At 47.5% G+C, this 16,496-nt stretch overlaps 2 protein-coding genes across 6 annotated transcripts in view; one reads left to right on the forward strand and one right to left on the reverse strand.

Moving 5' to 3' along the window:
• Window positions 1–16,496, reverse strand: part of LOC133381949 (H-2 class II histocompatibility antigen, E-D alpha chain-like) — a 411,219-nt gene that overhangs the window by 298,348 nt on the left and 96,375 nt on the right. The window lies entirely within an intron of this gene.
• Window positions 8,369–16,496, forward strand: part of LOC133381930 (zinc finger protein 135-like) — a 56,253-nt gene continuing 48,125 nt past the window's right edge. Inside the window, exons 1-5 of one of the 5 annotated variants that reach the window (XM_061621530.1) lie at window positions 8,369–8,912; window positions 10,231–10,572; window positions 12,114–12,260; window positions 13,799–13,876; window positions 14,914–14,997. In XM_061621530.1, the coding sequence (XP_061477514.1) occupies window positions 12,227–12,260; window positions 13,799–13,876; window positions 14,914–14,997 (196 nt within the window). In that variant the 5' untranslated portion in view covers window positions 8,369–8,912; window positions 10,231–10,572; window positions 12,114–12,226. Of the gene's footprint in view, window positions 8,913–10,230; window positions 10,573–10,656; window positions 11,447–12,113; window positions 12,261–13,798; window positions 13,877–14,913; window positions 14,998–16,496 lie in introns of those variants that run through there. The other 4 variants (XM_061621526.1, XM_061621527.1, XM_061621528.1 and 1 more) reach the window with 4 other exon arrangements.

The raw sequence follows: 16,496 nt of genomic DNA on the forward strand, positions 1-16,496 counted from the left end.
TCTTCATTGTGGAGTGCCACAGGGTTCTATCCTCTCTCCCATGCTATTCAATATCTATGTGAAACCGCTGGGAGCAATCATCAGGAGTTTTGGGTTGCAGTGCCACCAGTACGCAGATGACACTCAGCTCTATCTCTCCTTTAAGTCCTCACCGGAGTTGGCTGTGAATACCATGTCCAAGTGCCTGAAATCCGTAAGTGGATGGATGGGAGAAAATAGACTGAAGCTGAACCCCGACAAGACTGAGGTATTACTTGTGGGAGATAAAAGGAGGTTAGGAATTACTGACCTGATGCTTGATGTGGTAAGTTTACCCCTGAAGGACCAGGTCTGCAGTCTTGGGGTCATCCTTGACTCCCAGCTGTCCATGGAGGCTCAGATTACAGCAGTGAGCCGGGCAGTTTGGTATCAATTACATCTGATACGGAGGCTGCAACCCTACCTTCCTGTTCATCTGCTCCCTCAGGTGATACATGCCCTGGTCTCCTCTCGCTTAGACTACTGCAATGCGCTCTACATGGGGTTACCCTTGAAAACGGTCCGGAAATTACACCTGGTACAGAATGCCGCGGTGCGCTTGATTACGCATAGCCGTCGCTGGGATCATATCACCCCAGTGTTATTAGATCTTCACTGGTTACCAGTTGTCTACCGGGCCCAATTCAAGGTGTTGGTGTTGACCTTTAAAACCCTATACGGTTTCGGCCCAGTATATCTGAAGGAACGCCTCCAGAATCACCGATTGTGCCGCCTGACGAGATCAGCCTCCCAAGACCTTCTCTCGGTCCCACCGGTGAGAACAGCTAGGCTGGTGCGGACCAGAGAGAGGGCCTTCTCTGTTGTGGCCCCCACCCTCTGGAACTCTCTCCCTTTCGATCTCAGACATGCTCCCTCCTTGTCCAGCTATCGCCGAGACTTGAAGACCTGGCTGTTCAGGCAGGCCTACAAGATTGGGACAGATTAATTTTATGTTATAACTGAATTAACGGATGGTTTTTTAGTTTAAAATTGATTATGTTGATGTATATGTATTGTTTTTATTCTTGTTCTTCGTCGCCTAGAGTGTCCCTAACCCGGACAGATAGGCGGCTGAAAAATAAAATATATTATTATTTATCAAGTGAAAGCAAAATCTGGTGTGGGTGTGGCCCCCAGATTAGCCAAGGTCAGCAGCTGTGAGTCTGGCTTTTAGAACGTTGACAGTTGATTCTTACTGAGCATGTCCGACGTTATGATTGGGTACAAGCCAAAATTTCTTAAATTAATTAAAAATCATCTAGGCATTTTTTTAACTTTTAAACTGCAGCAGATGAAGGTCAGAGTATGGGGCAAGGTCAGTATCAGGATTACAGGTACTCTGTGAACATGGCTGATTTTTAATGAATTTCAAAAGATTACAAGAACTCTCAGAGAAAAAAGTCCAAAAGGGCTCTGCGTGTTTTTTTTTTAATCTCTTTTTAGACTTTGAACTCTCGATTCTCTCTGACTGTTTTTTTTTTCAATTAATTTTTATTCCAATTTTCAAAACCAAAACAATACAAAAAGAAAACAACACAAATCAATAACTAGTACAATACAAAAAGAAAGAAATATATATATATATATATATATAAAAAAAGAATATTGACTCCGATTTGTCATAGTTCAGCTATAAATCTATAATATATAACAAACCTATCTCTTAATAGATTATAAAATCACCTTCCTCCAACGGTTATCTTAGTTGGTTTCAAATCTCATTAACATCATATCATTTTAATCTTCCACAAAAAGTCAAAGAGAAGTTTCCAATCCTTGAGATATATGTCAATCAATTTTTTTTCTAAATAAACATGCCAATTAATCCAACTCATCAAATCTACTAAGTCCAGTAATTTCAAATTGCTCTTCTGTCATTATCATATTGGGTCCATCTTCCATCTTCCATCTTTACGCACCCAAAAATCTTGCTGTCATAATCATATAATAAAAGTCTGATAGGAATTTCCTCCATCACAGATATTTTCTTGCCATCAAATCCAAACGTATCACTGAAGTATTGTTGCAAAGCCGCATCTCTGTTCCTCTTTTCCACATGATACACTAGTACATCTCTTGAAGGTTTTTCCATTGACACAAAACAGGGATTAATTCTGTTAACTTTCTCCATTTCAAGTTCCATCAAATCTTTCCAGTCCAAGAATTTTCTTGAACCGATAATATCTTTATTTCCAATCTCTACAATTCCTTCAAGGACAGCGCTGAATTCCAAACTATAATATTTGTCTCCAGAATCCATCACAGCCAGGAAATCCAAATCTTTTTTCATGTCCATATTTAAGCCAATCTCCATAGTTTGAACCTTGCCTTTAATTTCTCTTTCATCCTTTTTTTGTTTTCCAGATCTATCTTTATTCTCCTTTCTCATAGAATCCTGAGTTTCTTTCAGCTCCTGTCTCATTTCGTGAAATTCAATTCTCCACGCTTGTCTATTATTTCTCAGTTCTTGTTTTATTGAGTTAATCCCATTCATTATTTTCTGAAACATGTCTAGAGATAGTCCCTTCTTGTACATCCATGATCTTCTTAATTGTCATTCTTAAAACCAAAGGAACAAAACTCCTTCAATTTTCAATGTCCCAAACAAAGAGCAGCTTATTTCTTTAACCAGTTACAAAGGAGTTAATCTTTCCAGCAAACTAACGTCACACGCTAGACAGCCCTTATCTCTTATCTGCCCAGAAGTGTAAGAACGGCTTTAGTTCACAGCGTCGAAATAGCTAGTAGCAGAGAGAATGAGCAGATTCGTCAAAAAAAAAAGTAGATCAAGAAAAATAGTCCCAGCCAGTAAATCAAAAAGATTTCTTATCTCTTCCAATCAGAAATCTCTCATCCGTTTAATCTTTAGATGCTATTTTCCATGTCAGCTTTTTGCAATAAAAAAGGATACGCTATTTATATTTTCTTCCCCCTTAGTTCCGTGAATAAAAAAAGGAAAGTCTTACCTCACCTAGGTTATCTCAATTGCTGTTACTTTGACAAATCTCTTTAGCTGTATAGATAAGAAAATGATGAATGTAGACAGGAGGATGTTTGCCTGTTAATCCGTATAAAAAAAAGGGTCACTTATCCAGCTGAGCTAGCATAAAAATCCTCGCTCTGTCTGGGCTGCTGGAAGACAGACAATTCTGACAAATTCCAGACTCCAACAATCAAAACAAAGCTATGTAGGAAATCTCACGTTTCTTCTTTAACCGGAAGAAATTATTCCCAGTCAGAAAAGAGCCTTCTGACTGAATTTAAACTGGATAAGTTTCATCCAAGACGGGAGCCCGTCTCAGAGGCAGCACAGGCGGAGGGATCCTCCTGGGAAGTCGATTCTCTCTGACTGTTTTATGTATCACCATGAAAAGTTACAGGGTTGTTAAGCAAGCATTTCTGAATTTGGGACTAAAGTTTTTTTAAGGTTTTGTTTGGAAATGAGCTTATGGGGAGCATCAGAAAGGCATGGGGGTTATTTTCAATTTAAAATTGGGGAATGTGAAAAATCCACGTTGGCTATAGTATACAACCACTCTTGTGGCTGTATAATTAGTGACATTCTGATGTGTTCTGTGACATGCTGATCCATCATGTGCCGATGAGATGAAATCCCTGGCAACCTTGGCACTACACACGTGGGAGATGCCCTCTGGCTCAGGAGAGAGAGAGCAGAGACAAAGGTGTCTCCTCTCTCTCAGACAATTGAAGGAGGGAAGAGAGGAAAGGGCAGAAGGAGGAGGGGCAGGTAAGCTTCCCTAAAGACGTAACAGCCTAGCGATGGAAGGAAGTCAGTCAGAGCATCCCAGGTAACGGTAATCCAGCCTCTCCATCTGGAGGACCCCAACTCTATCTCCCTTCTGGAGCATAAGCAAAAGAACAAAACAGGAGTTGCTCTCGCCCCGCTTAAAAAAAATGGGAGTGGATGCAGAGTATGGAGATATTGTGGGGAAAATGACTGAAGAGAGGTCTGCATCTATAATCCGTTTGTGTCTTGTCCTGGCTGTGGAGGAAGGAGCACTCGCTCTGTGTGTGTGCGTGTGTGTGTGTGTGAGAGAGAGAGAGAGAGAGAGAGAGACCATATGAATTTTTCCTACAGGTAACACAAATCCTGATCCAAGTAAAGAGCAGTTCCTATTTCCAGTTGCCCCACCCACTCTGAGATCTGGTCTCTCTCTCTCCCCCCACCCTCCCTCATCTCACCACTTTGGAGGCAAGGGCTACTGGTCCTCCTCGTGACACTGTGTCTGCCTTCCTCCCCATTCCAGAATCCCAGCCAAGAAAAATCTCCTACCTGGGAGACCAGGGTTCGAATCCCCACACAGCCATGAAGCCCACTGGGTGACCTTGGGCCAGTCACTGCCTCTCAGCCTCAGAGGGAGGCGATGGGAAGCCCCCTCTGAATACTGCTTGCCATGAAAACCCTCTTCATGGCGTAGCCCTGAGTGGGGATTGACTGGCAGGCCAGCCCTTTCCCTTGCATTCCCTCACAACAGTTCACAGTCGGTCAGGTTGCACGCAGGAGCCACAGTTCTAAAGGAAAGATCTCTAGCTGACGGCACAGTTGGCTTTTCCCAGTTTTCAGGTCTACTTTTCTGTTGCTGGTTGTTGGTTGTCTGTATCAGTATCAACGACGGAAGGAAGTCAGTCAGAGCATCACAGGTAAAGGCCATCAAGCCTATCCTAACAAGAAGCCCCCCCCTGCAAACCTAGGAAGAGCAGAGAATCACAGAAAAATCTCAGTTTTGCCCCTTCACTTAACAAGTGCCTGAAAGGGACATTTGCCGGACTCCCTTGCCTGGCCACCGAAGGCGCTGCCTCGCATTAGAGCCCCATTGGACCCCATGGGAGGGGAGGGGCTTGGGCAGGAGTTTCTCCCGGGCTGTGAGGAGCAAGTCCCTATCTGGAGTCTGCTGCAGGGTTGAGGAGGAGGGGGAGAGAGGTTGGGGGAGTCTTCCGCATTGGACTTGGGGGTCCTCCTTGGGGTGGCGGTGCTGGTCTCCTCTTCGGAGGTGCTGGGCGTGGAGGAGCCTCTAGGTGAGCAGAGATCCCACGTGGGGGAGTAAGAGAAAAGCCCTTCCAGAGACCCCCAAATTCTTGCGTTTGAGTCTGGGCCCAGTTGAAGGTGCTGGTGTAATCCATGGGGCTTTTATGTCATCCATGCAATGCATATGTATGGCTAGTCTTATGTTAAGGAAAAGCTTAATAGGTTGTTTTTCTCAAACAGAAAGCACCTGCTAGGGGCTGTGCTCATTAGAGATTGGGTCAAGTAACGGTGGCTAGAAAGACACAACCTCCACTCAGCTGCGTTATCTAGGAGGCCGGCAGGGAGTAAAAGGACCGTTTGATGCATCTCCAAGGGCAGTAGCCTTGGCACTGGTCCAGTTAGCTCTAATGAGCTACATGTGCCAAGGATGGGCTGCACGTGCTGATTAACGGCAGGGCACGTGCCATGGGAAGAGTAGCCATTGTCTGTTAGGCACAGGGCAGCTTTGATGCCTAGTCTGATTAATGATGTCCCCTGTCAAGATGTGCTGATTTGATGTTAGATATAGCTCATGATGCATTCCGTCACTGTGTATGCCTGGCCAAACTTTCTCCTCTAAAAGGTGCCTGTGCCATGAGCTCAGGGTGCAGACCTTAACACCTCTCTGTGAGAGACCTTGGGTCTGTTCCACTGGGTTGGCAAGCCTGTTGTAGCCCAGTTCAGCATACAGACTGCAGGTGCCCATGGGGGGAACTTGCATCCTGTTCCATTTATTGGGTATGCCTGTGTGCTCGCTAAATTACTCCATAAACTTTTCCTTGTGAGTAAACCTTTGGATCTGCCTCCTTGATTCCGTGGTACCGATCCTTACAGTTTGAAGCAGCCCACAGCTGGGGCTAATACAATTGGCGTAGTCGGCCGGATTACCAAATGAATCAATGTGGAGATTTAAGGGGAAGAAGAATCCTGTGGAAGCCGATTTGGGGAATCCAGTGGCCAAACAGTTGGCCTCTTTAGGGGGGGCAGTGACATGGCCAGAGGGAGAAACAGACTAAACTCGGGTGTGCAGCCCCTCTGACATGGCTTTTGCCGACAGCACAGAGATGTTACAATAGCCATTGCAGGCATGTTAGTAATGTTTCTTCTGTCCTTTGTGTGGGGGTATTCCCCAAATGGTGAGCCCCCATTCAAAAGAGCCACCACCTGTCCACTGCTGAAGTGTATCCAGGGGGTGGAAGGGGGTGAGTGTTGGGCTGTTATGTGTTCTGTGTGTCTCACAGAAAGAGGCTCTGGAAACCTGAAGCAAAAGAGTTAAGCAGAGCAAGAGAGTGTGCCAGGTCTGCCAAGGTCAGCAGCTGGTAGGGAAGGGCAACCGCTGAGATAAGAAGGGAACTCAAGGCAGCTCTGGTGTGGGGGAAAGTTTGTATGGAAGGAGGACTGCGTTTGTTAACTTTAGTGTCAGTAAAAGACTCTTACAAAGTACTTTGCCTGGCCTGTATTATTCCGGTTCGGACCTGCTCCAGTGCCTCTGCACTGTGCTGTATCAACACGCGCTGCAACAGTGAGCAGCCTCAATGTCAAAGCAGGGGCAGAGAAAGGGCGGGCCTTGGCCTTGGTGGAGGCAGGTGTTCGTGGGGGCCATTACTGGCCCTGGGCTCACAGCCCCCCAAAAGTCTGGTGCCAGCCCTAGACCAACCCCTCTCATACCATCAGAGGAGCCTGGCTGCTGGGTCAGGCCAAGAGCCCAGCATCGTGCCCTCAGTGGCCAACCAGAGGCCCCACTGGGAAGCGTGAAAGCAGGCCTCGAGGGCAACAGCAACACTCACCCCCAAATGACATTCCCAGCAACTGGTATTCAGAGACATTTCCTGCCTCCGACAGCGGAGGGAGCAACAGAGCCATCGTGGTCAGCAGCCATTGAGCCTCTAGAAACGTGTGCAACCCGCTTTAAAAGCCATTCAAGTTGACAGGCATAGAATTGTTAGGAAAAACATTTTTGGGCCCACAACGGGTTCAGAGGCGCTTGCAAGGTTTTGCCAAGCATGATGGAACACTGATGGAACGGGAGGGGAAGCCCAGCTGCTCTGAGTTTCGTTTCCTTTCCTGGGAATTTAGCCCTGGAGGTGCCTACCTGTCGGCAACACAATGTTTTGAGGAGATAATCACTCTGCTGTCCTTGACTGTTTTACATCTCAAGTGCCTTGTACTTTCTTCGCCCTAATATATCTGTCTTGTAAATAAGCAGAGGCTTGTATTGCTTTCTGCATTCTCTCTGGATACTCTCTTAGAGAAGTAGTCATAGGATCACATAGGTCTATTGATAAGCGACCTTTTCAGGCTACATACATTTTCCTGTGTATATGTTCTCTTGTTTTATGACCCCCAAAGTGTCAAACCATCCCCTCTCCCCAGCCCTTATCTCAGAAGATATTGCCCATGAGTCCGACTTTCAAAGGAAGGACATCCTGAGTTCTGAGGCGTAACAAGTGATATGTGGCATGGGTCTGTTACTCGTCTCATATGTTATGTTACATTCTGTTTATTGATGATTCTTGATGTTTTGCTTATAGAAACTATATATTGGCATCAGTAAAAATAAACGGGGTCTTCATTCTTGCCAGGCTGTTGTGCCTGTGTTGAGACTGAGGCCACGTTTTGATCAAGAAGTTGTGTCTGTGTCTTTACTTGGTACCTGGCCGAAATCCCAGCGGTCAATCAGGTTCTCCTCAGCTCGCACTTCCACTCGGGAATTGAGGTGAGCAACACACCGCTTTGGCGGGTGCTAAAAATAGCCTCAACAGAATCATAGAATAGTACAGTTGGAAGGGGCCTATAAGGCCATCAAGTCCAACCCTCTTGGGCATCCCAAAGTGCAGCTGCTGTTCCCACCTGCCCCATGCAAGGCGGCTTACTCTGCACCAGGACAGCCCCCCCCCATAAAAAATCTGGAGGTTGCAAGAAAGCCAGGCAATGGAAGCAATGGAGTTTGGGCTCTGTTTTGCATGACATGGGATTGGAGTTGATTGCACGGAGAAGCCCTCAGGTTCTTCAAAGGGGTGGAGCCTGGGAGTTTATTCCCCCCTCCTCCGTCCCGCTTTCCCCACCTTCTTTGCAAAGGAAACTGACCAGGCCGGAACAGGGAGGTGCAACGACCAACCAGAGACTCAGAAAAGGGGTGGAAGACATGCAGCCTTCCGGTCCTCAGTCGGAGGCTGGAACTGGTTTCATTGCCGTGTACCTCTTTCATCCCCCCTCCTTGCGTTTCTTTGGACCGGCACCCTTCCACATTGCTGCTCTCGTTTGGGAACCGGAAGTGTTTCGGAGTCTAAGGACCACCCTACCCCTTTGGCCCATTAACCATTAGAGTTCCATTGACCTTTTCCTCCACCGGAGGATCCGCTCGCTCTCACATTCGTCACTCAACTTGAGAGCAGATCTAGAATGCGGGAGTGCGAAGGAGCCAGCCTGTGAGGCGGCAGGGCGGGCGCTGAGGGAAGAGGGCAGTCCCCGTGCTCGCTCCTGATCTCTCTCTCTCCTCCTTGGCTGCGCCTGCCACTTCCCAGCGGCGGTGCCTATGGTGGGGGGGGCGGCTCATGGTGTCACCCCATCTCGCGGTGTCACCCAGTGCAACCCGCACCTGTCACACCGCCATAGTGACGCCCCTGAAGCCATAGGGAGACAAGGGGAAGTCTCCAGCAGTATTGTTTACAGTGAGTGGCTGGTGGTGCTGCCTAGCAGTGGGATCTTGTGAGACCTGTGCTAGAGCGGAGTGAGAAAAAATGAAAATGACGATCCTGACTGGTGGTGTCCTGAGGTGGTGCCTAGTCAAAGGCGGTAGCCACAAGCAGGTGGGAACCTGACAGGGGGAGCAAAAGGTGGGAACGTCACAAGGACCACTATCCTGGAGGTAAGTAGTGACTTAAGATCAGGTAGATACTTTAGCTAAAACTTGGGTTCTCCACTACCGAGTAAAATCTGGAAGAGAAAAAGAAATACGGAGGAAGCAGGAGCCGAAGGAAGTGCCCTCCCGTGAAGATTAGGGTTAGGGTTAGATTCAAATCAGAGCTGAACCAGGCAATTGCAGAAACTCCTGAAAATGAAGTGTCTGAACCTGAAGTGGAGGATGATGAAGGATGTACTACTCGTGATGAGAGTGCTTCTGTGCACGTTCAAAAAGCATTGCTGCCGCCACGCCAGCTTATTGAGCGACCAGGAGACGCTGTACCTGGTGAAGCTGCCCATCCCGGCCGAGCTTCAAGCTGCTTTTGAAGGACAGATTATCTTCAGGCCTGTAAAGAATCTTGTTTTAAAACTACAACAACACAATGTTAATATTTTGTTATTTAAATTTCTGTGTACTGTATTCCTTTTTGATGTGTATTTTGGATTTGTGTGGTTTTTGTGTGAGTGAGCCGCCTTGAGGGCCTTTTAGCCAAAAGGCAGCATAGAAATAGAATTAATGAACAAAATAAATAAATAGCCCACAGCAGATTTTGGAGTGGTCACCACAAATTACATATATTCCCCTATTAGCTCTTCATTATTTTAGCTGGGAAAGACTGGCATCTCATGGAATTCCTGGGGTGTATGATTTGTCCTGGCCCAGAGCAGATTTTGGGGTGGGCACCCCTAGTTACTTATTTTTTCCTGTCTCTTTTTCTCTATTTCTTTTTTACATTGATGCCTTTATCCATGCCCTGCGCCCAACAGAAGCTCTGGGCCAGGCGGGGTGCACTGGCATCTTGTAGAGGACCTCCTCCCCTTTCCTGGGGTGTATGATTTGTCCTGGCCCAGAGCAGATTTTGGGGTGGGCACCCCTAGTTACTTATTTTTTCTGTCCCTTTTTGTCTATTTCTTTTTTACATTGATGCCTTTATCCATGCCCTGTGCCCAGCAGAAGCTCTGGGCCAGGCGGGGTGCACTGGCATCTCGTAGAGGACATCCTCCCCTTTCCTGGGGTGTATGATTTATCCTGGCCCAGAGCAGATTTTGGGGTGCACCCCTAGTTACTTATTTTATATGAATTCATGACATCATTACGTATTTATGATAATATCAGACTCTGGATGATGTTGATTGCATAAATGTATTGTTATTCATGACGGGGAGAGTCCCCCAATCACAGCAATATATCATACAGGCTACTCCAACATATATTTTGGCCTTCAGAGACATCCTAACTTTGGCTTGAAGTTGCTGAAGCTGTCAATTTTCTCCTTTTTCAGCGTTTTGAACTTTCAAGCAAACAAGGAACTGGGAACCAAATCCAGAGGCCTGACGTAGCAGGAACCTCCGCGCCTGCGCCCTGGATTTGCACCAGGGGCAGAGCCTGCAAGAAGTTTGCCCAGAGCGCGCCTGGCATTCAGTCCTCCAGCGGGGAAAGGAACTGAGCTCTGCTTCCTAGAGAGGCAGGATGTGGTCATGCAAATAGGAGGGAGGGAGACAATAGCGAAGCAAGGAAGCAAACAGGCTTGATTAATTTCCTAACAGGAGGAGGAGGAGGAGGAGGAGGAGGAAGGCTGGATCGTGGCCAATCGCAAGAGAAAGGAAGACGTGCAGCAGTGGGGGTGAGGAAGGGTCAGGAGTTTGCCTTTGGGGGGGTGGAAAGAGGGGGAGAGCCTCCCCACACATCTCCCCCGGAATCCATGGGGGGCAGTCGCATGCATGCAACCTAGGGGCAACATTGGGGGCTGAAGAGCTGCAGCGCTTCCATTGCACGATCCTCTTTGGAGCGCCCTCTGCCCCAGGAGTGGGGGTGGGAAGAGACGCGCTGGTGCAGAGGAGACCCCCGGGTGCCGGGGCTGAGAAAGCCGGCCTACCTCGCTGGGCTGCTGTGTGAGGACAAAAGGGGAGCAGGAGCAGGTGTCCCCCTCCCCCCAGACGCCTTGGAGAAGAAAGCAGATAAAAAAAAGAGTAAGCAAGGGAATAAGTAAGCAATATTTTCCCCACATCCAAACGGGGGCTGTTTTCTTGTCCATTCTGTCCACAGTGGGTTTCTGTGAGCCCATTTCTGCACTGCGGTAGTTCCTGGGAGGAAACACGCTTTTTGTAGAATGATAGAGTTGGGAGGGGCCTGTAAGACCATCCAGTCGAACCCCCAGCTCAGTGCTTACCCTCTCCCCCAAACGAACTTTGCCTCTTCTTGGGATCTTCTCAAACCTCCCCCCCCCATTGTAGATACTCTCTGTCTCTCTCTCTCCCTCTCTGTCTCTCTCTCTCTCTCTCTCTCTCACACACACACACACACACACACACACACACACGCTAGGACAATCATCTCCTTACCTTCCTGACCTTACAACATCGTTGCTGCTGCTGAAGGTTGGGGACGGGGAGATCAACCTACATTTCCCACTCTGGGGCCTTTGGAGGAAGGTGTGAATAAACATGAGTGGCCAGCAAATAAGCTCATCTGAGTCATCCAAACTGCAGCCCTGCAAGGTAGGCAAGAGTGGTGTCAGCCTCCCGCTTTGCACCCCAGCTGCTCACTTTAGAAAAGAGGCCAGTTTTATTTCATTAGAAATTAAATGATCAGAAAGTCATTTACTTGAGGAATTGGGAAGAGTGACCAGGGATGATATTTTTGAAAGTTGGCTGTGTTTTTGTCAGCTTCATGGAAACAGAGGAAGGTGCCTTATATTGACTTGGTCCACCTAGCTCAGTATTGTCTACACTGACTGGCAGCTGCTGTCCTGGGTTTCAAGCAGGGAGCCTTTCCTTGCCCTGCCTGGAGATGCTGCTGAGAATTGAACCCAGGACTTTTTGCATGCAAGGCAGATGTCCTTCACCTAAATGGCCGTGTTGAGAAGTTCTGGATTTGATCCTAAAGTTTTGCTCTTTTGGGGAATGGGCCAAGGTAAATGCCCTTTCTGCTTACGGCGTCCACAGCCCTCCAGTCTCAAAACCAGCTGTGGGAACCCTTTCTGGGTCTGTGGGCCAGATCCTTACTGGACCCTCTCCTCAGGATCCAACTTTGACATGTGGGAGAAGCGCTTTGAGTGCTGTGAGTGATTGAAGCACACCCTGTTGCCCTTCCCCTTTCAAGCTGGACGCAAAGGTCTGTGCGGAAGAGGCCGTCTCTTGAGCAGAGGGCATGTTCTTCTTCCAGGGTCTGGTGAACTTTGAGGAGGAGGAGGAGGAGGAGGAGGCAGCAGCTGTGCATTTCACGGAGGAGGAGTGGATCTCCTGGATCCGGGCCAAAGCGCTCTGCACAGGGAAGCCATGGAGGAGAATTATGAGATTGGAGCCTCTTTCAGTAAGGAGACACATTTTCATGACTGATAGATGTTGAAGGCCATTTGTACCAATGATGCATGGAGTGGAAAGTCAGTTTCTCACTAGGGATTCTGGGAGCTGTAGTCCAAACTCCACAGTGGGAAGAGCTGCTCCCTTGGAGCTTGGGAGAGTCCTCTCTCCCTCCCTCTGCGCAGTGTTTGCCTTTGGGGCCTAGGCACCCCTGTGCTTAGTCTGTGAGCAGGACTGGTGCCTGCCTGGATCCTGTCCCCACGCATTGGAGTCGAAGTCCTTGCCAGTTCCCAAGACAGCCCTAGTGCAGTTTCTGCAGGACTGTTGCTGCATTCCGCATATTGTTGTGTGTTTCGGTTGAGGAAGATTCTCTGGAGAAGCTCTCCATATAGATGCCACTGAAGAAGACTTGCTTCAAGTCGAAACACGTTTGGCAAATTATTTGAGATATGTTGTGCATTTTATCTTTGCATTTTATATTTCTGTATTAGCACACCTCTGCCTTTTATTGCTGTGTTGTCATTGGGAGTGTCTGTACATCTTGTCTACAAAGCTAGCAGTTCACATCACACTCTGTGTGGTAAATTGCAGGTGCATTAGAAATTGGACATTATTCTATACTCAGCCATAGACTATATTTTCCATCATTCCTTTCTACATATATTTTTCAGAATCATACCATGACTTAGACCTTCACTTTATGTGCTTTTGCCTATTTTGTCTAATTCAGCATCTGCATGGTTGGTACCAGAGATGGATTATGGGGGGTAGGGGGTGGGGGGAGAAACACTCTCTCTGACAAATTTCTCACTCCCCCACCCACCACCCCCATTGCTGGAGCCCTTTCGATATGCAAATTATAACTGAATCATAAACTGGAAGTTAAAATTAAGCTGCCATCCCAAACATGCTTGCGTCAAAGTTGACTCCATCAAAATCAATAGGATGTTTTTCAGAGAAAATGCATTTAGGAAGGGAGCATTTATTTATACGCAACACACCATCATTTCCCTTCCAGAGATCCAAACCATATACTCTGGCCCTGTTCTGTCTCTTCCCGACGCCAGCATTGATATTTGCATATACATTCTCAAGCTACGACACTGAAAAGCGTATGGGAGCATTTCTGGCTACACAAATATCTTGCGGTGGCTTCACTCTTAATCTGCATGGAGAAAGGTTTCCTCCAGAAGTGTAAATGTGAAGTGCAGCCTTGGCTCCCTTTTGGGAGGAGGAGGGCAAAGCTCTCAGGGCTGGTTTTCACTCTCTTTGTGATGAGATGATGTTGTCCAAATGAAAACAGCTGGGTTGGCTGAGTTCCACCGTGCCCTCCCCAACAGGCAGTTCAGGTTGGGTGTCATATCCAGTGAGCGCATGTTCCCAAGTGCCAGGCTGACACTGCTGGGACCACACGGCCCTGTCCTCTTCAGGGGGTGCAGGAGTTAACATGTCCCAAACAATCCCTCCTCTTAGCTACAAATGGCATGACTTGGAATGGCTGAATATTTTGTGGTCAAAAGTAACTAGTCCTGTCTGTTTCCTTGGAAGAATCGGAGCTCAATTCCTGTTTGGAAGACGGAGAGGATCTTCTTATTCAGGTTCCCAAAGAGGAGGAGACCTCAGCAGGTCGGTGCTTAGCTGTGCTGTGGGGGCCCTTTTGGTCTGGGAATTGAAGCTTTTTTCTGTTCCTGAGTAATATCATCCAGGGGAGAGTCACCCATCAGGCTATGAATTCTCCTGGTGGACATCTCGGATGGCTTTAAAAGGGGCTAAGGAAAATGGCTTCATCCCCAGTCTGTGTCCGTTGGAATAACTTTTTAAGATGTTTTTGTTTTAATATATTTAAAACCGTGTTTTTAATGATGTTTGAGAGTGTTTTTAGTGTTTTCGCTTGCCACCCTGGGCTCCTACTGGGAGGAAGGGCGGGATATAAATCTAAATGAATAAATAAATGCATGGAAGAGAAGGCTCTGAAGGGCCACCAGTCCTGATGTTTATGGGCCACCTCCAGAATCGGGGACAGCAGCAGGAGATGTGCTTTCTCTCTGGCTTGTGGGCCTCCCTGTGTGTCTAGTTGGTGCTTGTGGGCCAGGCTGGCTCCAGGCGTTTTTTGGAGGGGTCTTGGGGACAGGGTATCAATGAGGCCCTTATTCCCTCCCTTTCCTCCTCAGACCGCACCCCTCCTCCCCCTTGGCCCCAGCCCTTTAATATAAAATAATATGGTGACCCCCTAAAAAGAGGAGGGGAACCTTTGGCCCTCCAGATGTTGGTGAACTGCAGATTCCATCAGCTCCTGCAAGGATGGCCAATGATTAGGGGTGATAGGAGTTCAGCAACATCTGGTGGGCCACAGGATCCCCACACCTGGTATAATATAATCTGCAAATGCAAATGCACTTACCTAGGAGGGTGTCCCATTGGACTGGGTGCGGCTTACTTCTGAATGGGTGTGACTTTTATTGGGGTAATTTACATCCACAGTGGCAAGGGATCTCATCCTTTTACCTCGATTCTAAATGGGGTTCTTCCTATCCCGCTCCCAGAATTAAAACTCAAAATGCTTCCTCCTCTTAGATTCGACGTTGTAGAAATTGTTTGATATGGAATCCCTGACTTTTTATGTTGTGGTTAAAAGTAACTCCTCTTGTCTGTTTCCTTGAAAGAACGAGACCTCGCTTCCTGTAAGGAAGAAGGAGAAAGTCTGTTTATCCAGGTCCCCAAAGAAGAGGAGGAGGAGACCTCAGCAGGTTGGTGCTTAGCTGTGCTGTGGAGCCTCTTTTGGTCTGGGGATGGAAGCATTTTTCCATTCTTGAGTAATGTCAACGAGGGGAGAGTCGCCCATCAGGCTGTGAGTTCTCCTGGTGGACATCTTGGATGGCTTCAAAAAAGGAAGCTGGATAGATGCATGGAAGAGAAGGCTCTCAAGGGCTACAAGTCATGATGCCTGTAGCCTTCTGTCCTTGTTTTTTTAAGAAGATGCTTTGTTTTAAATGTGATTTTATTTATTTATTTACTTATTTATTGCACTTGTATACCGCCCCATAGCCGAAGCTGTCTGGGCAGTTTACAGCAATCAAAAACATGAAAACAAATACACAATTTAAAACACATATTTTAAAAAAACAATTACAATTAAAAAATTTAAAACAATATAAAACACATGCTAAAATGCCTGGGCGAAGAGGAAAGCCTTCACCTAGTGCTGAAAAGATAATAGTGTTTGTGCCAGGTGCACCTTGTCAGCAACATTATTCCATAATTTGGGGGCCACCACTGAGAAGGCCCTCTCCCTTGTTGCCACCCTCCCAGCTTCTCTTGGAGTAGGCACCCGGAGGAGGGCCTTTGATCTTGAACGTAGTGTACAGGTGGGTTCATATCAGGAGAGGCATTCCATCAGGTATTGTGGTCCCAAGCCTTGTAAGGCTTTATAGGTCAATACCAGCACCTTGAATCAAGCTCGGAAACATAAAGGCAGCCAGTGCAAGTGGGCCAGAATCGGTTTTATATGTTCGGACCATCTGGTCCCTGTTACCAATCTGGCTGCTGCATTTTGCACAAGCTCCAGTTTCCAAACCGTCTTCAAAGGCAGCCCCACGTAGAGCGCATTGCAGTAATCTAATTTGAAGGTTACCAGAGCATGGACAACTGAAGCCAGGTTATCCCTGTCCAGATAGGGACGTAGTTGGGCCACCAACCGAAGTTGGTAGAAGGCACTCCGTGCCACTGAGGCTACCTGAGCCTCAAGTGACAGAGATGGTTCTAGGAGAACCTCCAAGCGATGAACCTGCTCCTTCAGGGGGAGTGCAACCCCATCCAGAACAAGTTGGACATCCACCATCTGGTCAGAAGAACCACCCACTAGCAGCACCTCAGTCTTGTCTGGACTGAGCCTCAGTTTATTAGCCCTCATCCAGTCCATTGTCTTTTGGTCCCCAAAGACAAAATGTACCAAACTGTCAAGATATGGGTATTGTTTCATTTAATGCTTTAAAGATATTTGGGCAAAGGCTTTGAGCCTCAGTTTATTAGCCCTCATCCAGTTCATTGTTGCAGCCAGGCACTGGTTCAGCACATTGACAGCCTCACCTGAAGAAGATGAAAAGGAGAAATAGAGCTGCGTGTCATCAGCATACTGATGGCAACGCACTCCAAAGCTCCAGATGACCGCACCCAACGGTTTCAAGTAGATGTTGAACAGCATGGGGGACAGAACTGACCCCTGTGGAACCCCATACTGGAGAGTCCA

The sequence above is a fragment of the Rhineura floridana genome, chromosome 3, assembly GCF_030035675.1.
Source record: "Rhineura floridana isolate rRhiFlo1 chromosome 3, rRhiFlo1.hap2, whole genome shotgun sequence".
Lineage (NCBI taxonomy): Eukaryota > Metazoa > Chordata > Lepidosauria > Squamata > Rhineuridae > Rhineura > Rhineura floridana.